This window comes from Nannospalax galili, unplaced genomic scaffold (genome assembly GCF_000622305.1).
Source record: "Nannospalax galili isolate Female #2095 unplaced genomic scaffold, S.galili_v1.0 scaffold1055, whole genome shotgun sequence".
Classification (NCBI taxonomy): Eukaryota; Metazoa; Chordata; class Mammalia; order Rodentia; family Spalacidae; genus Nannospalax; species Nannospalax galili.
The window spans coordinates 1,180,599-1,200,325 of NW_008337140.1; the positions used below are offsets into that span (position 1 = coordinate 1,180,599).

The 19,727-nt window shown below is 52.0% G+C and overlaps 1 protein-coding gene across 1 annotated transcript in view; it reads right to left on the reverse strand.

The window, feature by feature from the left end:
• Positions 1-3,203: 3,203 nt before the first annotated feature.
• The window catches only part of Stk40 (serine/threonine kinase 40), a 44,204-nt gene continuing 27,680 nt past the window's right edge, over positions 3,204-19,727 (reverse strand). The window contains exons 3-11 of the mRNA XM_008832144.3: positions 18,844-18,929; positions 18,356-18,499; positions 16,106-16,333; positions 15,364-15,416; positions 8,756-8,871; positions 7,297-7,441; positions 7,065-7,184; positions 6,635-6,719; positions 3,204-5,465 (exon numbers count right to left, since the gene is read on the reverse strand). Coding sequence (XP_008830366.1) covers positions 5,247-5,465; positions 6,635-6,719; positions 7,065-7,184; positions 7,297-7,441; positions 8,756-8,871; positions 15,364-15,416; positions 16,106-16,333; positions 18,356-18,499; positions 18,844-18,929 — 1,196 coding nt within the window. The 3' untranslated portion in view covers positions 3,204-5,246. The remainder of the gene's footprint in view (positions 5,466-6,634; positions 6,720-7,064; positions 7,185-7,296; positions 7,442-8,755; positions 8,872-15,363; positions 15,417-16,105; positions 16,334-18,355; positions 18,500-18,843; positions 18,930-19,727) is intronic.

A 19,727-nucleotide genomic window follows, 5' to 3' on the forward strand; every position in this document is an offset into this window, starting at 1 on the left:
ACAACCTGTAACCCTTTCCTCCCCAACTTGCTTTTGGTCAGTGCTTAATCACAGTAATGCCCAGGCTGGCCTTGAACTTACTCTGCAGCCAGGGTCTAGCCTTCAATTTGAGATCCTTTGGCCTCAGCATCCTTGGTAGCTGGGATTTCAAGCCTATGCCACTAGGCCTGGAAGTTGTTCTATTTATTTATTTTATTTATGTATGTGTATATATGTGTAGAGGTCAGAGGACTTGAAGACATTGGTTCTCTCCTTCCACCATGTGGGTCTGGCAACCACCTATTACCCTTGAGCCACTTGTCTGGCCCTGTTTTATTTTTGAAAGTCTCATTAATATAGCCCAGGCTGTTATAGAGCCAGCTCTGTAGACAAGACTAGCCTTGAGCTTGTGACAATCCTCCTGCCTCATGCTCTCCATATTATGGGATTACAGTTGTGTGTCACTATGTGTGGCCCTATCCCTGAGGGTTTTTCTGGATCTTTTTATTTGTTTGATAGTCTTATTATGCAACTCTGGATGGCTATAACTTGCTAGATCAGCTTGCCTCTGCCTTCTGAATGCTAGGATTAAAGGCATGAGCCACTAGGCCCAGCTTTTTTTAGTGTGTATGAGAGTGTGTCTGGGTATATGTATGCTGTGTGTGTGTGTTGGGGGGGGTGCCCCTGGAGGCCAGAAAAGGGTGTTGGATCCCCTGGAGCTGGAATTATAGGCAGCTAACAACTATCCATAACTCTGGTTCCAGGGGATCCGACGCCCTCTTCTGACCTCCGTGGGCATTGTACAACACAGGTGCACTTACACACATGCAGGCAATACACTTATATACATAAAATAAAAATTTTTAATATTTTTAAGCTGGGCATGGTGGCTCATGCCTGTAATCCCAGCACTTGAGGGGGAGGCAGAGGCAGGCGGATCTCTGTGAATTCCAGGCCACTCTGGTGTACAAAGTGAGTTCCAGGCCAGCTGGGGCTACAGGGAGCCCCGTCTCAAAAAGACATATATATAATTTTTAAAAATATTTTTATTTTATGTGTATGAGTGTTTTGCCTCTATGTATGTATGTGTACCAAGTGTATACCTGGTGCCCACAGAGGCCAGAAGAGGGTGTCAGGTCCTCTGGAACTGGAATTACAGATCGTTGTGAACCATTATGTGGGTGCTGGGAATGAAACCCAGGTCCTCTGCAAGAGCAGCCAGCGATCTTAACTGCTGAGCCACAGCTCCAGCTCTCCCTCCTTTAAAATAAACAAGGGCCGGTGTGAATGAGGCCAGCCTGGTCTACATAGTGATTTTCAGGCCAGGTGGGGCTACAGGGAGACCCTGTCTCAAAAAGACAAAAGCAAACCAACAGATCAGTTCTCACTGTGTAACTATGGTTGGCTTGAACTCACGGAAATGGGAGTGCTGGGGGTACAGACAAATGCCACCACATCTGGCTATACTGAAATGCTCCCTCAGGTCCCCTGCACCTGGACTGTCCAGGGCAGGGAGTGGAAGGAAGGGGGTTGTGGGGAAGGGGGCAAGAGTGCTGACACTGGTGATTGCAGTGGGGTTGAGATGTGGTCAGATTCAAGGCAGAGCTGGAGGGTTACAGGGAAGAGCATGAGAGACAGAGACGAAGCAGCCTTGGCTTTGGGGCCTGGATAAGTCAGCCAGCAGGACTCTGTCTCCACTTCCTTTCCCACTTCAGAGCCATCTGGTTTCTCTCCCTGAGGACACTGGAGACCAGGGGTGGCTAAACTTATCAGCTCTTGATATCTTAGAAGCCTGTTTATCATAATGATTCACCCACTTTCTAGTACTTTGCTTCCTTCCTTTGCATCCTGTGCTTCCAATAAAAACTTGTGAGGGCCAGTGAGATGGCTCAGTGGGTAGAAGTGCTTGCCACCAAGCCCGATGAGCAGGGTTCAATCCCCAGGACCCACAAAACTAATTCCTGTCGGTTGCTATCTGATTTCCACATGTGTACTATGGTGCTCATGTACACATGAACACACACACACACACACACACACACACACACACACACACACACGGAAAAGGAAAGGGCAAGGACAAGGTATGAGATTGCACATGACTGCAATCTCAGCACTTGGTAGGCTGAGGCAGAAGACGAGTTCAAAGCTAGTCTGGACTATGTAGCAAGTGTCTCAAAGGGAAAAACTAAACTGGAAATCATAAAGGAGGCACAGTCCCAGTGCAGATCAGCAAACCAGGCAGTTGAGTGCCAGTTGGGCAGACACAAGGGTGGGCCAAACAGCTCTTGCTGCCTGTGCTATACTGAATGCCAGGCTGCCCTGTGTAGGTGTATTCAGAGCAGAGGATGATCCAGTGAAGGGAAGAAAGGCTGTAAATGGACACCAGGGGCAGCGGCTGGCAGTGGTATGCTCAATGCAAGGACACCTTTTTACAGAGCATCTGGGACAGAAGGGTAGGGGTGAACGTGTGTAGAATGTGTGGGCTGTGGGGTATGGGTAGGAGAGCAGTGATGGATCAGGCCCCTTGCCTGGGTTAGAAGCTTCATTTGCTAAGACATCTATTCCTTCCTTGCCTGGCTGGGAGAGGGCCAGGGGACCACCTCACTTCTGGAGAAGCTCATTGTTTCACTTCACTGAGAGGTACAATCTGCAGTCTAAACTTAGGTGAAGGAAGGAAGGGAGGAAAGAAGGGAGGGAGGGAGGGAGGGAAGGAAGGAAGGAAGGAAGGAAGGAAGGAAGGAAGGAAGGTAGGAAGGCAGGCAGGCAGGCAGGCACCCTTGGGTTTCCCATGGAGGGGAGGGCAATACAGGAAAGGCCTGGCCTGGCCAGCTCCTTACCCAGCTCCCCAGGCAGGCATTTGGGTACATAGCACTTTGTCTCAGTAGGTAGGTTCTCTACCTCCCACATGGGACTTTGTAAAGAGGGGACCAGCTCTCCAGCTGCAGGGGCTCTGCCACCCTCCATGCACAGCAGAGGCAGTCAACCCAAGCACAGAACTAACTTCCACTGGGGCACTTGGTGGGAGGCAGGGCATTCTGGGAGACTCATCATTCTGGGGCCCCTACCTCTTCAGACAGTAAGGCTGAACTGCTTGCTGGCTGGGGGTTGAGGTGCACCTGCTGGCAGGGCCCAGAGGCACAGGATCTGGCTGGCTGTGACGGGAGAGATGGCAAGGCTGTGGTCAGAGATGGAGGGCTAAAGAACAGACACTGCAGACCATGGTGGCTCCAGATCAGGAAATTTTATTGCTGACATGCAGGAAGAGTCCCCATGTAGTACAAAAATACGTCTTTATACAAACTTTTTTGTGACTTTTTCCATTTTGTTTTCTCTTTACAATAGGACTTCTCTCAGTGTGTGACACCAGTGAGGGCAGACGCAACCTCCTCCTATCTGTGTCGCTAGAAACACCATCAGACCCAGGCTTGACCTTGAAAGGAACCAGGCTCTCTGATGGGGCTCTGCAGACCTGAGGGTATTGCTTTGAAAAGGAGGGGAAAGACCGCACATGGATGTAGGCCAGAGGGGCTGGGCAGGTCTCTACCCAGGAGGGCTCTGGCCAGACCTCATAGCCTTACCGGAGGGCAGTCTCAGGCTGGGAGCCCAGGCTGTCTGCATTTCTGCTCCCTTGGGAGACTTTTATCAAATAAATATAGAAAAGAGCCCTCCCCCACAGCACCATACCCCGGCTCTCAGCAGCTAGATGGCTGGAGGCAGAGCTGGGTGCTAGGGAGTAAGTGCCGGGCTCAGGTTCCCACAGACCCAGCGAGACAGAGGCACAAGGCGCCCAGTGCTGGTTAGGGGGAATGGGAAGGAAGGGGCATGGGCAGCCCTGCTACTGCTGGCAAGAGGTGGCCCCATTTTTTCCAGATGGGGAAACTGAGGCACAAGGAGGTTTGGGAACTTGCCCAAGGTCACTCACAGTGAGTCAGCTTTTCGGGGTTGGGGGGAGCAGCTCACACTCTGAAAAACACGTTGGCTTCCCCATTAGGGAGCAAGAAGAGGCAGGAAGGGCCAAGGGCTGCCTGGAGGGAGATTTGGCCTCTCTGAGGGGTGCATGGGTCGTAGGCCACCAGAGCTGGGTCTTTGCTTAGTACTGGGTAGGGAAAGTCCAGCGGGTGAAGGGGCATTCTGATGAGAACAGCATTTCTGGCAAGACAGGCATCCACTTCAAAATTTCGGCTCAAAAAGGGTAGCAGGCATGTTCTCAAACCAGACAGGTAGGACCCCGGCCCCTACACACCTCCCCATAAGCCTACCACTCCCATGTAGGCATCTGTCCAGGGTCTGCTGGGGGAGACATGACATCTGTTCTGAGGCAGGATGAAAGGGTCTCTGAGCACAAGAATATAGGGGAGAAAAAAAGCAGGCAAGTGGCCCGTCTGCAGCAGGCCCAGAGCATCCTCCAGAGCTGGCTACCAGTCCCTTCACATTGTGTCCATGTTACCTGGATACCACGTGAAGGATGGAGGAGGAAGCAGGGCTAGTGTGCATGTACAGCACCTCAGAGAAGCTACTGAGACAGAGAAAGAGCCAAGTCTAGAAAGGTCTCCTATTACCAGAAACAGAGGGCCTGGTGGGCTGAGGGCTGAGAGCTGAGAGGGGCTGACAAGGGGGCTCCTAGGTGCCCAGGGGAGAGAAGGGAGCCCACATGCAGGTATCGACCCTGTTGTCCAGCCAGGCTGGGGGTCAGGGAGTGGCCATGGGCTGAGCCTAGAGATGTGAGAGAAGTTGGTTTCAGTAAAAAAATAAATATATTTGGATTGGGCGGAAGATGAGGTGAAAGTGTTCCAAAGCTTAGACTGAGGGCAAGGCCAGGAGAGGGGGGAGGGGGTGCTCATTGAGGGCCAGCAGCTAGCTGCATGGTCAGCTTATTTGGACTGTGGGGAGCAATGGTCTGGGCCAGATGGTGGTTGTACCAGGGCCTGGGCAGTGAGCAGGCAGGCTTCCCTCTCCTCCTCCAGGCACTCAGTCCAGAGACAGCATGGTTAAAGAGACAGAGGTAGATTAAAATGTCATGATTAAAAGCAGATTAGGTATCTAGGCGTCTCAGATTAACAAAAACCAAACAATCAAGCAATCATCCCAAAAGGTAGCTTCGGGGTACCTTTGTTGACCCCAGCTGTGACCTGGGCTGTCCCTGTCCCTTGCCTTGTCCCCATTGCTTAGGAGAGTTAGTCTAGCACTACGGAGCCCAGGCCCGATGGCTAGGCCTCTCGTTGGGGGGAGAAGTGTGCTGGGGCTGGTGCCCTTGGCTGAGGGCACTATTTCCGCAGGTAGCGCTGTGCCAGGATGGCCGTGTCCAAAGAGGTCATGGGCTGCGCATCATGGCCCAGCCTTCGCACTGGTGGCACGCTGCCGAATTGCCGCTTGGGTACCCAGCCCCGGGCCTCGTGGATGGAGCTCTTCTCTTCAGCTAGCAGCAGTTGCTGCCGCATGTAGTTCTCAAACTCGTACTGAGAGCATTCCTCTGTTACCTTTGCCTGTGAGCCAGAGAGACCAAGATGAAAACAGAGCAGTACAGAGGATGGCGGGCAGCCTGGCTGCAGAGGTCACACTTCCCAAGCACCACTGTCTAAGCTCTATCTTACTGGAGGCTGAGCAAGAGTCCTCCAGCTAACTGGCCCTCACTTTGCTGGCCGCTGTGTGTGGCTGCAGTAGGCGCCACCTAGCGTGCAATCCTCGCAAACCCTGTGTTCAGATGGAGACTCTCCCATCCTTACTCTGATCTTGAGAGAGGTCACATTAGCATCCTCACCTGTCCCCCCTCAGAAAAGTTTTCTGAGCTCTGAGGGTCCAGTGCATGCCAAGGAATAAAAGCAGAGCCGCCCCGACCCCAAAGCCCCAGGCTGTGCACCCTCCTTCACAGGCAGCGGCAGGCCCCTGACTAGAGGAAGGCAAAGACTTGGAATCAGAGGGTTTGGGCTCAAGGCTCGGCTTCCCTACTCCTAACTTTGGGGACAGCTCACCTCCCTGATCCTCAAGTTCTTCCTTTGTAAATGGGATAAAAAATGGTCCCAGAGGCCCCAGCAGGGAGGGCTGAATGAGATGAAGGCAATGATTATCTGAGCTGAGGAGCAGCCCACGGAAGGATGAGTGCTGGGGTAGGGCTGGAACTCTCTTAAGGGCCACAAGGTTTGCCCTACCTGGTCCTACCTGCTTACTGCTTGCTAGGGAGCTTCTAGAGGGTTCTTGCAACAGCTCAGGCCCAGCTTCCCTCCAGGGGGCGCCCTAAGACCACCTACCACTCAAGTCTGTCCCCACCCCTAGCCCAGCACTTTCTCCAGTGCAGGGAATTTTGGGAAGGAGAGAAAACAGGGATAAATGAATCATCTGAAAAATGAAAAGCAGGAAGGGTGAGAAAACCCAGTGAGTCAGAGAAGCAGAGAAATGTGACTTGGGCAGGAAGAGGAAGCCAGCAGAGGGTCAAATGGCCTCCTGGCACTGGGGCGTCCCAAGAGCTGACCCCCCCTTCCCCCCCACCTCCTGGCCCACACACCTCAGAGGTCTCTTCCCATACTGGGAACCCCAGATGAGTAGGACATGAGGAGGCAGGCCAAAGACAGCTTTCCACTGCAAGAGGCGGGGTGGAAGTCCGGGGGAAGCCTTGCACCTGCCTACAAGCAGCTGCCACCAGTGTACCCACACTCACCTCCTGGGAGCTGTCTGCACTGCTCATTTGGTCATCGATGTCAGGAACCACTTGCAAGGGTCCGCTCAGGGAGGACAGTGACTGCCTGCAGGGGCAGTAGACAGGTCAGATTGGGCAGGTCCCCACTGCTCCTGACTGGGCTAGAGTCAGTTCAGCTTGGGGCCTAGCTAGAACTCGCCTAGCATGGCTGACTGCTCTGGGTCTCTGTCTTCTTGTCTAATAAAAGGGAACATTTTATGCCCTAAAGGCTGTGGCAAGAACTTGATGAGGCACTGTCCACTTCACAGTTGGCAGACCTGCACTCGGCCTACACCCTCCCAACCCTGCCTTTGGGAGGAGCTGCAGCTGATAGTGAGGCAGAGAACTAGGCTGCTCTGCTGCGCATGGGGGCAGAGCACCTGAGTATCCAGCCTTGCGCAGGCCCACTTACCATGATGCAATGATGGCACTGAGGGCCTCCAGGACATCGCCAGCAGCCAGGCGTTGCTGGGGGTCAAGGACTAGCAGTTTTCGGATGAGACACACTGTGTTCTCAGAGACCCGCCCATCTCTGGACAAGGAAGAAGGCGGCTCAGGCAGGGTGGCATGGGGCTCCCAGGGATGCTCTTCACCGAGAGCCCAGAGCTGGTCCTTCCCGCCCCTCCCAGGAAGGCAGGACTCACTCAGGGATGGTGTACTCAGCAGCCTTGATCTTGCGGAAGAGCTCCTGTGGGATGCTGTCATAGAAGGGGAACTGGCCATACAGCATGGTGAAGAGCACCACACCCAGGGCCCACATGTCGCTTGGCTTGCCCCGGTATGGCCGGCCTGGGGGCAGAGGACATCCATACTCAGCGGGAAGGACTGCATCTGGGCAGCTCTGAGCCCTAAATCCCACCTTCACTTCAGGCCTTCTTAACTCTCTTCCTCCCAGAGCAAGCACAGTCCTTTGAACTTCTGTGCAATCGCTCTTCGCCAGGATGATGCCTAGCTGTGTGCAGCCCACCCACCTGTCCTGCTCTGTGGTGCCGCTTGCCTCATGAGCCTGGGAGACCCTGGGAGCTGGGCCTGGGTCTGTTGCTCCTATACCCAGGAGAGCAGTTCATACAGCGGGTGGTCAGTAATATCTGTGGACAAACAGCTGGCTCTGCACAGACAGCCACTTGCACCCCATCACTCTCCCTGATCCTGCCTGGTTCCTTTACAGCACTTGTCACCATCTGCCAAGGTCTCCTCCTTTATCACTACCACTCACTCCCCAGCTGCTCTACTAGACTGGGACTTCTCTAGTGCAAACGCTGTCTCTGCTGTGCTCAGCAGGAACTTGCTCATTTGCTTCACTCTGTGGTATGGTTTGACTGTCACTGTCACAAGGAGAGGGGACCAGGAACAAGAGATGGTAACGGGATGTATGTGATGTGAAAGCAGAAGGGACTGTCTGGGGGAGGAGGGAGGCCAGAAGAGGAAGAAAGAAATAGGGGAGGGGGATGAGGGCCAATAACAACAAAGTATAGTGATATATATGCATAAAAATGACAATGTCAGTAAAACCTACTACTCTGTAAGCTAATTAAAAAAAAATGCAAGTCAAAGAAAAAGAGAGTCATCTCTTCGCCCTGATTTCCTTAGCTGTGGAAAGAGGGCATGTGAAACTGCCCTCACAGTGTGGTGACACAGTTTTTAGTTTTTCAGTTGTTTTTTTTTTTTTTTTTTGAGGTGGGAGGTGTTGAGATAGGGTCTTGTGTCCCTAGGCTGGCCTAGAACCCAAGATCCCTCCTGCCTCTGCCTCCTGAGTGATGAGGTTACAGATATGCACCATCATGCTCACCCAGTTGAGTTTCCAGTCCTTAAAATTGCAGCTTAAATGCCAAGGCCTGAGAAGGACCTCCACAGTGCCTTTCCATGCTCTCCTGTAACTCCCATCCCCTTTCTCTCCTAGCTCTAATCTGATGCATGCATGTAACCAGTCTGTCTGTCTTTCTCTTCCACTAGACCAAAGATTATGTACAGGGTAGGTCAGGACTGTTTGGGCCACAGCAAAGCCCCAGCAGCTAGTCCAAGGCCTGCTCACAGGTTACCATCTGTTTAAGGTTTGTACTGCCACAGAGCCTGGTTGTATGTAGTCTAGGGACCCAAACATACCACTGAGCACATCAGGACTAATGTAGGCCGGGCTCCCCCTCTGGTCCTTCAGCAGGTCCCCCTCACTCACAAGATGCTTTCCAAGACAGAAGTTGGTGATAGTTATCCTATGGGTCCTGAGAATGGGAGGCAGAGAGTGAACACTGTTGAAGGCACCCTGCTGGGTCAGGCCCCTATTCTAAACCAAAGGACCCGGGCTTCTCTTCAAGGGAAAAGCAGCTGCCTCCCCTGAACCTGCTGCTGGCTGAGGCTCGGGGGGTACAGCTTAAGAGCTCAGAATAACTCCCAGAGATTTTCCCAAAATGGCTGCACAATGTTCGAGATTGTGAGTGACCCAGAATTTCAGTTTGATCATTCACACACGCTGAAAAGGAAGTTCAGGAGCAGGGAACAACCTTAACTCTCCCTGCACTGTGTAGTAACCAGTGGGCACATCCTGAGCCTCCATCCCACAGTCACTACAGCGGATGAAACAACCTTGTGCATCCTCTTCGGAGGAAGCCCACACCAGGGCTGGGTCTCATGGGGATTCTGGTAGCATGGGAAGTTTCCACGTGCCCTAGTATAGTGTGGAAGTTGGTCTTATCGGCACATATGTGCGTGTTGCATGTGTTTACCAGTTCCTGTGGAGCCCAGAGGTCCATGCTGGAGCTGGCTGAAAGCAGCAAGGATCCTCCTGTCTCTGCCTTGGCAGGGCTTGGATTACAGGCACACCCCCTGTCCCCAGGTTTTTTTTTTTTGGTCTTTTTGAGACAGGATCTCCCTGTAGCCCCAGCTGTCCTGGATTCACCATGGAAACCAGGCTGGCCTTGGAACTCACAGAGATCCGCCTGCCTCTGCCTCCCAAGTGCTGGGATTAAAGGCGTGTGCCACCACACCCGGCTACCTCCAGCTTTTTATTCTGGGGATCTGGGCTCAAATCTTTATGCTTCAAGCAAGCACTTGACCAACTGAAGCATCTCTCCAGTCCCTCAGTCCATCCTTTCTGGGGGTTCCAGGTCTCTTCAAGGAGCCCAGGCCTAGTATCCAATCAGGTGAGACTGTGTTATCCCATCACTTCCCAGTCCCCATTTCTTGGAGCTAACTGTGGGAGCCAAGGGTGGCAGCACAGTCATCACGGAACATCACCGAGCAATAGCACACCTCAATTTAAACCACCCTGTCTTCCTAAGACCCCACTGTAGGCCACGGCTGCCTGGGAGACTTGGCATTAGACGGAGGGGGGAACTTTTCTGGCACTTCCAGGACAGCGTTACTTCCATGGACAGTTGGAACCAAGGACACAAGGACACAAGGAGGACACAAGAGTCTTTGCTCTGAGGAGCAAATAGAACCTTGGTCTTCCCTCTTGGTGGCAGAGGGTACACACACTGGTGCTAATGCAGGGTAGCTGGATGGCCATGAGCCCAGTGTCTAGGAGACAGCCAACAATGCAGACATGGGTCTTCACTGGTCCTAGGCCTCCAAGACTGGGGCTAGAGTCTACTGAGAAGAGCAGTTTACTCCAGAGGAGGCCACTGTGAACTGGTGAGGCCATAAGGCCAGCTCTGTCATGTTGAAGTTCCCCTGCCTAACAGCTTTGAGCAGCAGCCTTTCTTCTCTTCAGAAAAGTGCTGGTGTCTGTTGTAGGGCCTTGTAGAGAGGTTCAGCAGGCAGGACCAACACTGTCTGGTGGGTGAGGCACTGACCCAAGATACAGCAGGTCACCACAGGCTGCATAAAGACTTAGATAGCACACTGTGCCATCACCATGAGACAATGTGGGGTCTATTCCCAACAACTTTTGTGGCTATTTTGCTTCCTGCAGTGATAGGGGTCAAACCCAGGGCCTTGTGCATATGGAGCAAGTGTTCTTTCTTTTTAAAATATTTTATTTTTATGTGTATGAGTGTATTACCCACATGTATGTAAGTGAACCCGTGTCATGCAATGCCTGCAAAGGACAGACAGATCCCCTGGAACTGAAGTTAAGGACAGTTGTTAGCCACCAGGGTGTGTGCTGGAAATCAAACCTGGGTCATCTGCAAGAGTACCCAGTGCTCTTAACAACCACTGAGCCATCTCTCCAGCCCTAGCAATTGCTCTTTCATTAAGCTTTATCCTTAGCCCTATTCCCAACTATTTTAAATATTTTATTATTTATTTTATTTTATGTGTATGTGTATATTGCCTGCATGTATGTGAGTGCACCCGTGTCGTGCAATGCCTGCGGAAGACAGAAGAGGCTGTTGGATCCCCTGGAACTGGAGTTATGGACAGTCGTTAGCTGCCACAAGGGTGATGGGATTCGAACCTGGGTCTTCTGCAAGAACAGTCAGTGTTCTTAACCACTGAGCCATCTCTCCAGCCCCATCCCAACTATTTTAAACCTCAGCAGTGTTGCTGGACACAGTATGACTTCTTGATATTCTTCACTTGGGGCAGCTGAGCCTGCTGGGGGGTAATGCTGACATCATGTAAGGAATGTGGTTCCCAAAGGACAGGTATGTGTGTGGGGGTCATTTAGTAAGCTAGGGCTAGACTCCCAGGAGACTCCTTGGCATAAGAAGGGGAACTCAGGCAGGGAGGCACTGTTCAATGGGGCTCAGAGATTCTATATATATAGCACTAAGTCCAGAATCTACCCTTGAGTAGCACTTCTGTCCCCTTTGTCAGTTTTCTTTGTATTTATTAAGGACTCAAGTGGACTGCTGTCATTTATTCCCACAACAGCCTATGATGGAGACTCTCACTGCCCCATTTCAGATGGTACCACTAAGGTGCAGAAGTGAAGGGGAACTGTCCAAGGGAGCATTAGAGAATAGGTCCAAGCCTAGTCTTTCAGACCCTAGAGCCCACACTCAGGGCTGACAGCTGTCCAGACGTGCCCTGGGAAGTGCCCAGCCCCCAACTGACTTTTCCTTCTTTTCCATTCCAGCTAATTCACCCCTTGTCTTAGATCTCAGATTCTGCCTTGGTCTGGAAAAAGACTCCTTTCTCTAAGAGTCATCAGGCAGGAGGCCTGGAACCTTTCTAGGAAGCTCATGATGTGGTCTTCTGAGGGGACCCTTACACTACAGCTAGAGGTGAAAGGGAAGGTGACCCTTAAGAGGTCTTTGGGGGGTACCAGTGAGGACGGGTGCCTCTTTCCCAGCTGCAGTGGTCTGTGCCTATTGTCTGGGCATGGCAGCTAGAGATGGTGGTGACAGAAACTCCAGGATGGGCCTTAGGCACTTCTTGCTAGAACAGTCTATAGAGTAGGAAAAGAGTGGACTCAGAGGAGCAGGGTGTGAGGCTGTGGGTGGATTTCCCCAAGAGTTGCATCCAAGAAGATCCGAGAGCTCTTCAGCTATCCTGGGATAGCTGCTGGCAAAGGGCTTGGAGCAAACAAAAGCCAGTCTGTTCTCCACATTCCCAGCACAAATGTGGGCTCCAGGTCTCACCCAAGCCATCCTGCAGAAGCCCTCCTGGGGGCCTGCACGCTAAAGCTGAAGAATGCATGCAAAGGTCTCAAGAGTCATCCTCACTTAAGACTCCAGCTCTGAGCCTCCTATGTCACTGTTTGGGACATGGGACTGCTCCAGCCTCTAGTCTGGAAGGCTCCTACAGAACAGTACTGTGTGTTTTCTGCCCTTGCCACTATAGCCACAAATGTATCCTGTGGTCTCTGAGGCTTGAGATGCTGGCAGGATAGCTCAAGGGAGGGACAGTGGGCCTGAGACTCAGAGTCCTAGGGCCTGGTCTCAGCTCTGCCATTTCCCTGCTGTATGAAGCTCCTGATATACTTAAATTTCCTCCTCTGTGAAAGGGAAAATAGCAGAGCCTGACTCTTGGGATTAGGCTGGATCTGCCTGGGTAAGAAGATGGTCCACAAGGACACTGAGCTCAGGGCTTGCCAGAGAAAGCTGCCAATATCTTCTCATTCTCTGCTAGCATGAGCCTGGCAAAACCCAGGAAAGTCATGTCTCTGAGGTGGGTGACAACAGACCCTGGAGCACATGCACTTGTATGGCTTTAAGTCCTGCTGGCAGGACTTCCGCCTCTCTGCCTGTGGTGGCTGCTCTGCCACCAAGGTACCTAGAGTCTCTCCTTCAGGAAAGGATAGAGTCAGCACAGTGACTTCCTGAAGCTTGGCAATGCTTGCCTGCCTGCCACCACCACCCACGCTGGCAGGGTGGCACACAACTCCCCAGGAGTCCCAGGCCCCCCAGCTGGTCCTGACAGGAGGGCAAGGGCAATGAGGGGTGGTGGGGGCGATGTGCGTCAGTAGGGGCTGCTCTGCGTGAGTCACGCTTCAGCTATGGCCCCTGGGCGACCACAGTGTTCTGCTTTTCTAGGAACTGGTATGCAACTTGCCTACCCAAAAGGAAGGAGGAAGGAGAAGGAACCCACAGCCGGCCTCACATAACCCCAAGGCGCACTTCAGATTCCAGCCTCTCCTCTCACCCAAGGCTGACACTTCTCTCCATGCCCTTCCCTGCTTCTCTCCATGCCCTTCCCTGCGGGCTCTCGGCCCCAGCTTGTCTGCCTTCCGCAGCTAGCATGGGGGCCTGGCAGGATGAGTGAGAACTCCAGAGGATCTTCTACTGAAGAAGGGTGAAAGTGAGGCCCTAGAGGGGCAGATGTACCAAGGATGAACTTTCCAAGCTGCACCTCCCTGCACCCTTCCAGAGAGTCTGGGCACTCAAGTGAAAGGCGACTGGACCCTCTGTCTGCTCTGAGTAAGGTATGGTGTTCTGCAACGTGTCGGTCACATGGACACCTGCTGCAGCTAGGCTGAGGGCTCCAGAGGTGCAGTCCTGGGAGTTGGGAGAAGGGAGAGTGGAAGCAAATCCACCAGCAGGGGGAAAAGAGGTCATGCATGCTGGTGTTTCCATGACTGCGTGTTTCCATGACAGCCTTCGGGATGCTCACTTAGACCCATCAAACCAACTGCTATAGGAGCCTGAGCTCTCTAGTCCAGCTGGTGGGGACAAGGGTTCTGCAGTGTCCCACAGAAGGCCTGGGACAAGCAGGACCCACGTTTCCTTCTTCATTTTTTTAAAGACACGGTTCTTGTTTATGTAGCTCAGTCTGACCTCGGATGTGTGATGCCCTTGCTTCAGGCTTACCAATGCTAGGATACCAGGCATAAGCCACCAAGTTCAGCTGCCAAGTCATCCTCTCTAAGACAATACCCTTTCCACAACTCAGGGCTGAGGTGGTTAGTGCCCTCCAGTCCCTGGCCTCCTCTTCTGAGTCTGAGCCAAGGCTGGGGGAAGTGCTGGGCTCTCACCATGGATATCATCAGTCAGCCATACACAGCAGGACCCATCTGAAGGAAGGGAGCTCATGGGTCCTTTCTCCTGTCTCTCTACCCATAGGAGCCGCAGGCCCTGCTAGAATTGACACTGAGAGTGTGCTTAGGAAGAGCCAACCCTCACTCAGCAATGTTACATCTATTTGTATCTTACGCTGATCTTTCCAAGAAAGTAAAATCACCTCCACTTCTACAGATGAGAAACAAGTTCAAAAGTGCTGGCACCCCAACATATGAATGAACTCACTTAGCATGTAAATAAACCAAGAAAACAGCACAGTCTCCAAATTAAGTAAGAGACAGCCCAGGGCCAGCTCCCAGTCAGTTTCGACCCCCACATCCTGCTCCTTCATCTTTCCTCACTCCTCACTCAGCCAGATGGGGTTCAAGCAGTCCTGGAATTTCCTGTTTCCTTCCCTCCCCTCTGTAGAATATGACACTGAAGTTTTCGACCCTTCCCTTTCTGAGGCTGGCAGTCTTGGCTCATCCTTCCTAACAACCCAGCCAGCAGGTTTGCTGCCAGCTCTCTACATACTGTCCTCCATGTGTGAAGTGATCTCTGTTTTCTGGTCAGCATCCCAGCCACAGGGGAGATGAGATGGCAGAGGCTGGGGCAGCTTAGCTCCCTCTGCAAAGCATTTCCCAATGGTTATCAGGCTAGAGCTTCACAGCCTAGGCCCTTACCCCTTCCTAGAGGCCCACCTCCCTGCAGCTTCTTTTCCTGTGACCACTGAGGCTTTGGAAAGGAACTGTACAAGGACAGTGGGCCCGGGGCCCCTCCTGGCTGGGCTGACCACCATGGGACAAATCACCAGCATGACACTTGTGCTGTTTCCCTGCTGTTGCCATCTGTCTTCTAACCCGCTGGAAGGGAGATGGGAGGGGAGCAAGACTTGAGCAAGTGAGGCCTCTTGCTAGGGCTGTCTTTTTAGGGTTGCAGTAGCCCACAGAGAGGCCCTTCCTCCTGTTGGTTCTCAAACCCTTAGCTGGTGTCCCTCCATTACAGTCCCAATCACTGCTAAAGAGGCCTGCACTCAAGACAGCGAATCTGTCTCTGCTGCTGGTCCCCAAGGAGGCTGGGATGCATGTCCCAGATCTCTGAGACTCAGGTACTGTGCCTGACACTGGGAGAGCCGAGTGCTCACCCCTTTCTGTTCTAAAGGTCCAGTTTCAGCAAGCACTGCACTCACAACCCCCAGCCCTGGGATTTGAGGATGCTGGGCTGTTTAGAGCCAGAATCCCCACAGGGACACTGCAGAGCACTGGGTAGTTGCAGCACACAGCCTGTCCCAACTCCAAGCTCACAGCAAAGGAAGAAAAGGACGCTTACCTTTTATTGAGCACCATGTTTCCAAGCTTCAGGTCTCTATGAACAATGTTTTTCTGAAAACCAATGGGCAAATGGTTCGCATCAGAAAGTAAAAGGTGAGGTGGAGTCCACCCTGGAAGATGGGGAATCTCCAGGGTCTGAGAAGGCAGGAACACGCTAGGATATGTCTCTAAGGCCTCATCAAGACTGCATCTGAAGTGGATAAGAAGTGGCCCAGCAGTTTCCGCAGAGCAGCAGCTAATGGGGAAACTCTTCCTCCTTCTTTCCATTAACCAGCCCATGGGGTAAGTCCCATGTGTGTGTGGGGGCGGGCAGAGAACAAATGCTTCAATTCTGTAACTAAGTACTCCAGCCTTGGCCCATAGAACTATGTATCTGGACAGGGCTCAAGTTTTTTTGTCCCTCACCTGGGGTGCCTGAACCCAAAGCTCCGGTGGCCTGTGGTTGCCGGGTGGGTATCTTACAGTTATCTCTGAGCTAGGAGGCTACAGTTTAGCCTCTGGACTGACTGTAAATTACTGTGTAGAGCTCTGCTGGGTTGCTCCATCTGTCAGCCCTCTTGGAGAACATGGCTGTGGCCTGCAGTACTTGGCTTCACCCAGGACACCTGTCATTTAGCCACTTCCTTCTGGATACTCCTAGCTGCAAAATATCCTAGTGAGGTCAGGACGGAGCAGCTTGCTTTTTCTGTGGCACAGGGGTTCCTGTGTGTGTGGTATGTTTGGGGAGAGCAGGGGCTCACCTGGTGTAGGGCTTCCACCACTCGGACCACGTCATAAAAGATGACCACAGTCTCTCGCTCGCTGAGCCTCTTCTCCTTGATGACGTAGTGCTGCAGATTGATCAGGTCAGCGGTCTTGTCGCTGAAGTCATGTGCACAGAGGCAGTCCAGGACAAGGCAGATGCGCTTCTTCATCTTTTTAACCATCCGGCTGGACTCTGTGTCCTCAACCACTTCACAGGTACGATCCTGCGAGGCAAGGGAGGACCAGGGCTTGGCCTCAGACCCCACAGGCCAAGGCCTCAGGCTTCCACCTGCCTGCACTGTAGGCTACTCAAGCCAACAAGAGAACCTAGAACAAACCTACAGTGTAGGCAGGTGGGAGACTGAGACCCAGGCAGTCTGACTGGGGTAGTCCTCAACATTTGCTCAGCTTCCTACATGCCAAGCACAAAGCCCAGAGGGCTCACGATCAACATCTCAGGTGGAGGCTTCATACTCTGATCATAGTGCAAAGGACTATACGTAGTCAGCACTGGGCATTCAAAGCTAACTGGCCCTTGCAGCCCAGTGTAGTGGCAGTGAAACTGGGCCCTGGGGCATCCTCCTTCTACCACCCCCCAGATTCCAGCTAAAACCAATGTCACTTCCATCCATGTCCAAGATGAAGTATAAGAGAGGTCACTCCTAGAAGGCTTCAAGGGTCACACAGTATTCTGTGTGTCCCAGACAATGGCTTTCCTCACGACGACAGGACTGCAAGGCAGTCACATAATTGTGGCAGGGAATATAATGCTGGCCTCCGATGCCTCCACTTCATGAGTCTAAGTCCTCATGTATAAGAGAGCTAGCAGTCCCTTCTTCCCTGGCTGGCACAGTTTAAATAGGCTAACTGTAGTCAGTGCTTAGGGCCTGCCACAGTCAGGGCTCAGCGGGTGATACTGCTAAACACTGGTGTGTACCCTTGGACCACTCTCCTTACTGCAACACAGTCCAAGTATGACAGAAGTGGTTGCTATGCCTGCTGACTAGAGGAGGCCACAGTTATCCTCAGCAGACTAGCAGATGTCTTCTGGGGAACTTCTGGAAGACCAAATAGCCACATTTCTCCTTAATAGCAGGATTAGATCTAGGATTTACTTCCTACAGGGGCCTGGGTCCACTGTCTAGCATTTAGATGTAAAGCTCAAAACACTTTTTTTTTTTTTGGTCTTTTTGAGGCAGGGTCTCCCTGTAGCCCCAGCTGACCTGGAACTCACTATATAGACCAGGCTGGCCTTGAACTCACAGAGATCCACCTGCCTCTGCCTCCCGAATGCTGGGATTAAAGGCGTGCGCCACCACACCAGGCCCTCAAAACACCTTTTTAAAAAGAGGCAATGCAGGGCCAGATACAGTTGAGCCTTTTTTTTTTAGCATTTTCCATTTGCTTTCTGTGAGGAATGAAGTTGACAGAGAGTTCTGATTGCTCAAAACAGCAGAGATGATGAGCAAGGGCCAGAGCAGTCTGTGCGGTGTGCTCTCATTCACCTGCCCACCTGCCTGAGGTAAGCAGCCAACCCAGCCCTCCTCATTCTTTTGTTCTTTTCTTTTTTTTTAAGACAGGGTCTCCCTGTAGGCCAAGCTGGCTAGAGCCAGCTGTGTAGACCAGACTGGCCTTGATCTCACAGAGATTCACCTCCTCTACCTCCTGAGTGCTGAAATTAAAGGTGTGCACTGCCATGCCCGGCCCTCCTCATTCTTTATAGGAAGGTTCTGGGGCTCAGAGACTTAAAATGACTGACCTGACTGAGGTCATATAACAGGACAAGGACATTTGCAGAACCTGAAATGCCTGAGCAGACAGGACTGTGGACAAACATAGCTGTGGAGATCCATCTACAGGTGAACCCAAACAGAGATTCTTCTCAGTGGCTCCTTCCACCCCAGCCTGGCCAATTTCAGACAGCACAGTTGGAAAGAGCCTGGGGACATTAAACATCCTGCTCTCCTCTTCTTCCTTAGAAAAGCAGCTCCAAAAAGAAATTCTAGTTGCTATAAGATGCCAACTGTGAACATTCCTGCTAGGTTAAGATCGCTGCCACAGGGGCATTGTAGCAGCCAACATGGTCCCAGCCTGAACGCAGCTTACCTTGTCCAGGTCCAGACAGCCCACACAGCAGTGACACCAGGGATTAAATGTTGGGATGTTGGGAGCTGCTCACAAGGTAGATAGATGTGACTCCAACAGGAGCCAAGCAAGGCACATGGTATATGGGCCAGGCCACTCACCTGGAAGAGGCCATGGTGGTGGACCACGCCATCCTGTGTGTGCAGCAGGGAAAGCAGAGAGTACTCGGTGTGCAGCAGCATCTTGCCCTGCCTCTCCTCTTGGCTCTCTAGTCCTTGCTCGCCCCTCTCCTCAAGGGTAAGGATCTTTAGGGAAGCACAAAAAGAGAAAGACCAAACGCCTTCCTTTACCCACGAGAACAGCCAGAACAGGGGAAGTGAGTTCACTTCTACCGTGTGATGCCTGTGTCCAACCTCACAAACTGCAGAGTGAGGCTGCTTTTCTTAATGTGATGGCCATGTAATTTATGTACAGATAAAGCTCTTTAAATCATGAACTGTTCTGAGTGAGACTGTGTGAACCTGACTATTTCTCAGGAGAAACAGCGCTACTCTTGCTTACGGGTGATGCAGGTGTGATGGTGAATAGGAGGGAGGAGTGGGTGTTACTGGGACAGCATCTGAAGGGCTCTGCCCTTTATTGTGCTTACCTTCAGCTGATAGAAGTCATCTGTGCCATCTTTCCTCGCCAAACACTGCACAATGCTCGGTACTGGTGAGTTGCCCAGACGGGGACCTACAGCACACAGGGCCCCAGGCTTACTTTCCAGAGTGTCACCCCATGGCCTCCTGCCTAGAGTTTCTCTTTACACCCACTGGGTTATCACTGTAAACTGTGTACATCTGCCAAAGATGTACCTGGCTTTTGCTGGTACAGTCCTCAAAAAGAAGGGTTTCTAGTGACTGGTATGGTGCACGCCAGTAATCCAAGTAACTCAGGAAGCTCGTGTAGGAAGAGAGTCAGATGGAGGACAGCCTGGGCTACACAGTGAGACCCCCTTCTCAAAAAAACAAAAAGCAAGGCTGGGTATGATGGCATATGCTTTAATCTCAGCACTCCAGATGCTGAGGCAGGTCAATCTCTGTGAGTTCAAGGCCAGCCTGGTCTACAGATTGAGTTCCAGGCCAATCAGGACTACATAGTGAGACTGTCTAAAAAATAAATAAGTAAAATAAATAAATAAATAAAATAAAATAAAAACCAAAAGGCAATAGAAAAATATTTCAACTTTGGGCATGTACTGAAATTTTTGTAAAGAGATTTATAAAGAGATCCCAGGCTGCCACCAGACTGTTGCCACTCCAGCACGAGTATCCTGGAGGCTCCAGGATACCACCATTATTTACAGGCTCCCCTGGTGATTCTGACAAATGGCTGGCCATTGTCCAGGCACTCACTCTTGAGACCTTCCAGCACTTCTGAAGGCAGGCACACAGTGCTTGCTGTCCAGGATAACACCTGCCTGAGCTTTCAGAACAAAACTCAGAACCACAGTACAGTGCTGCTGCTCACGGCAGATAACTCCACCTGACC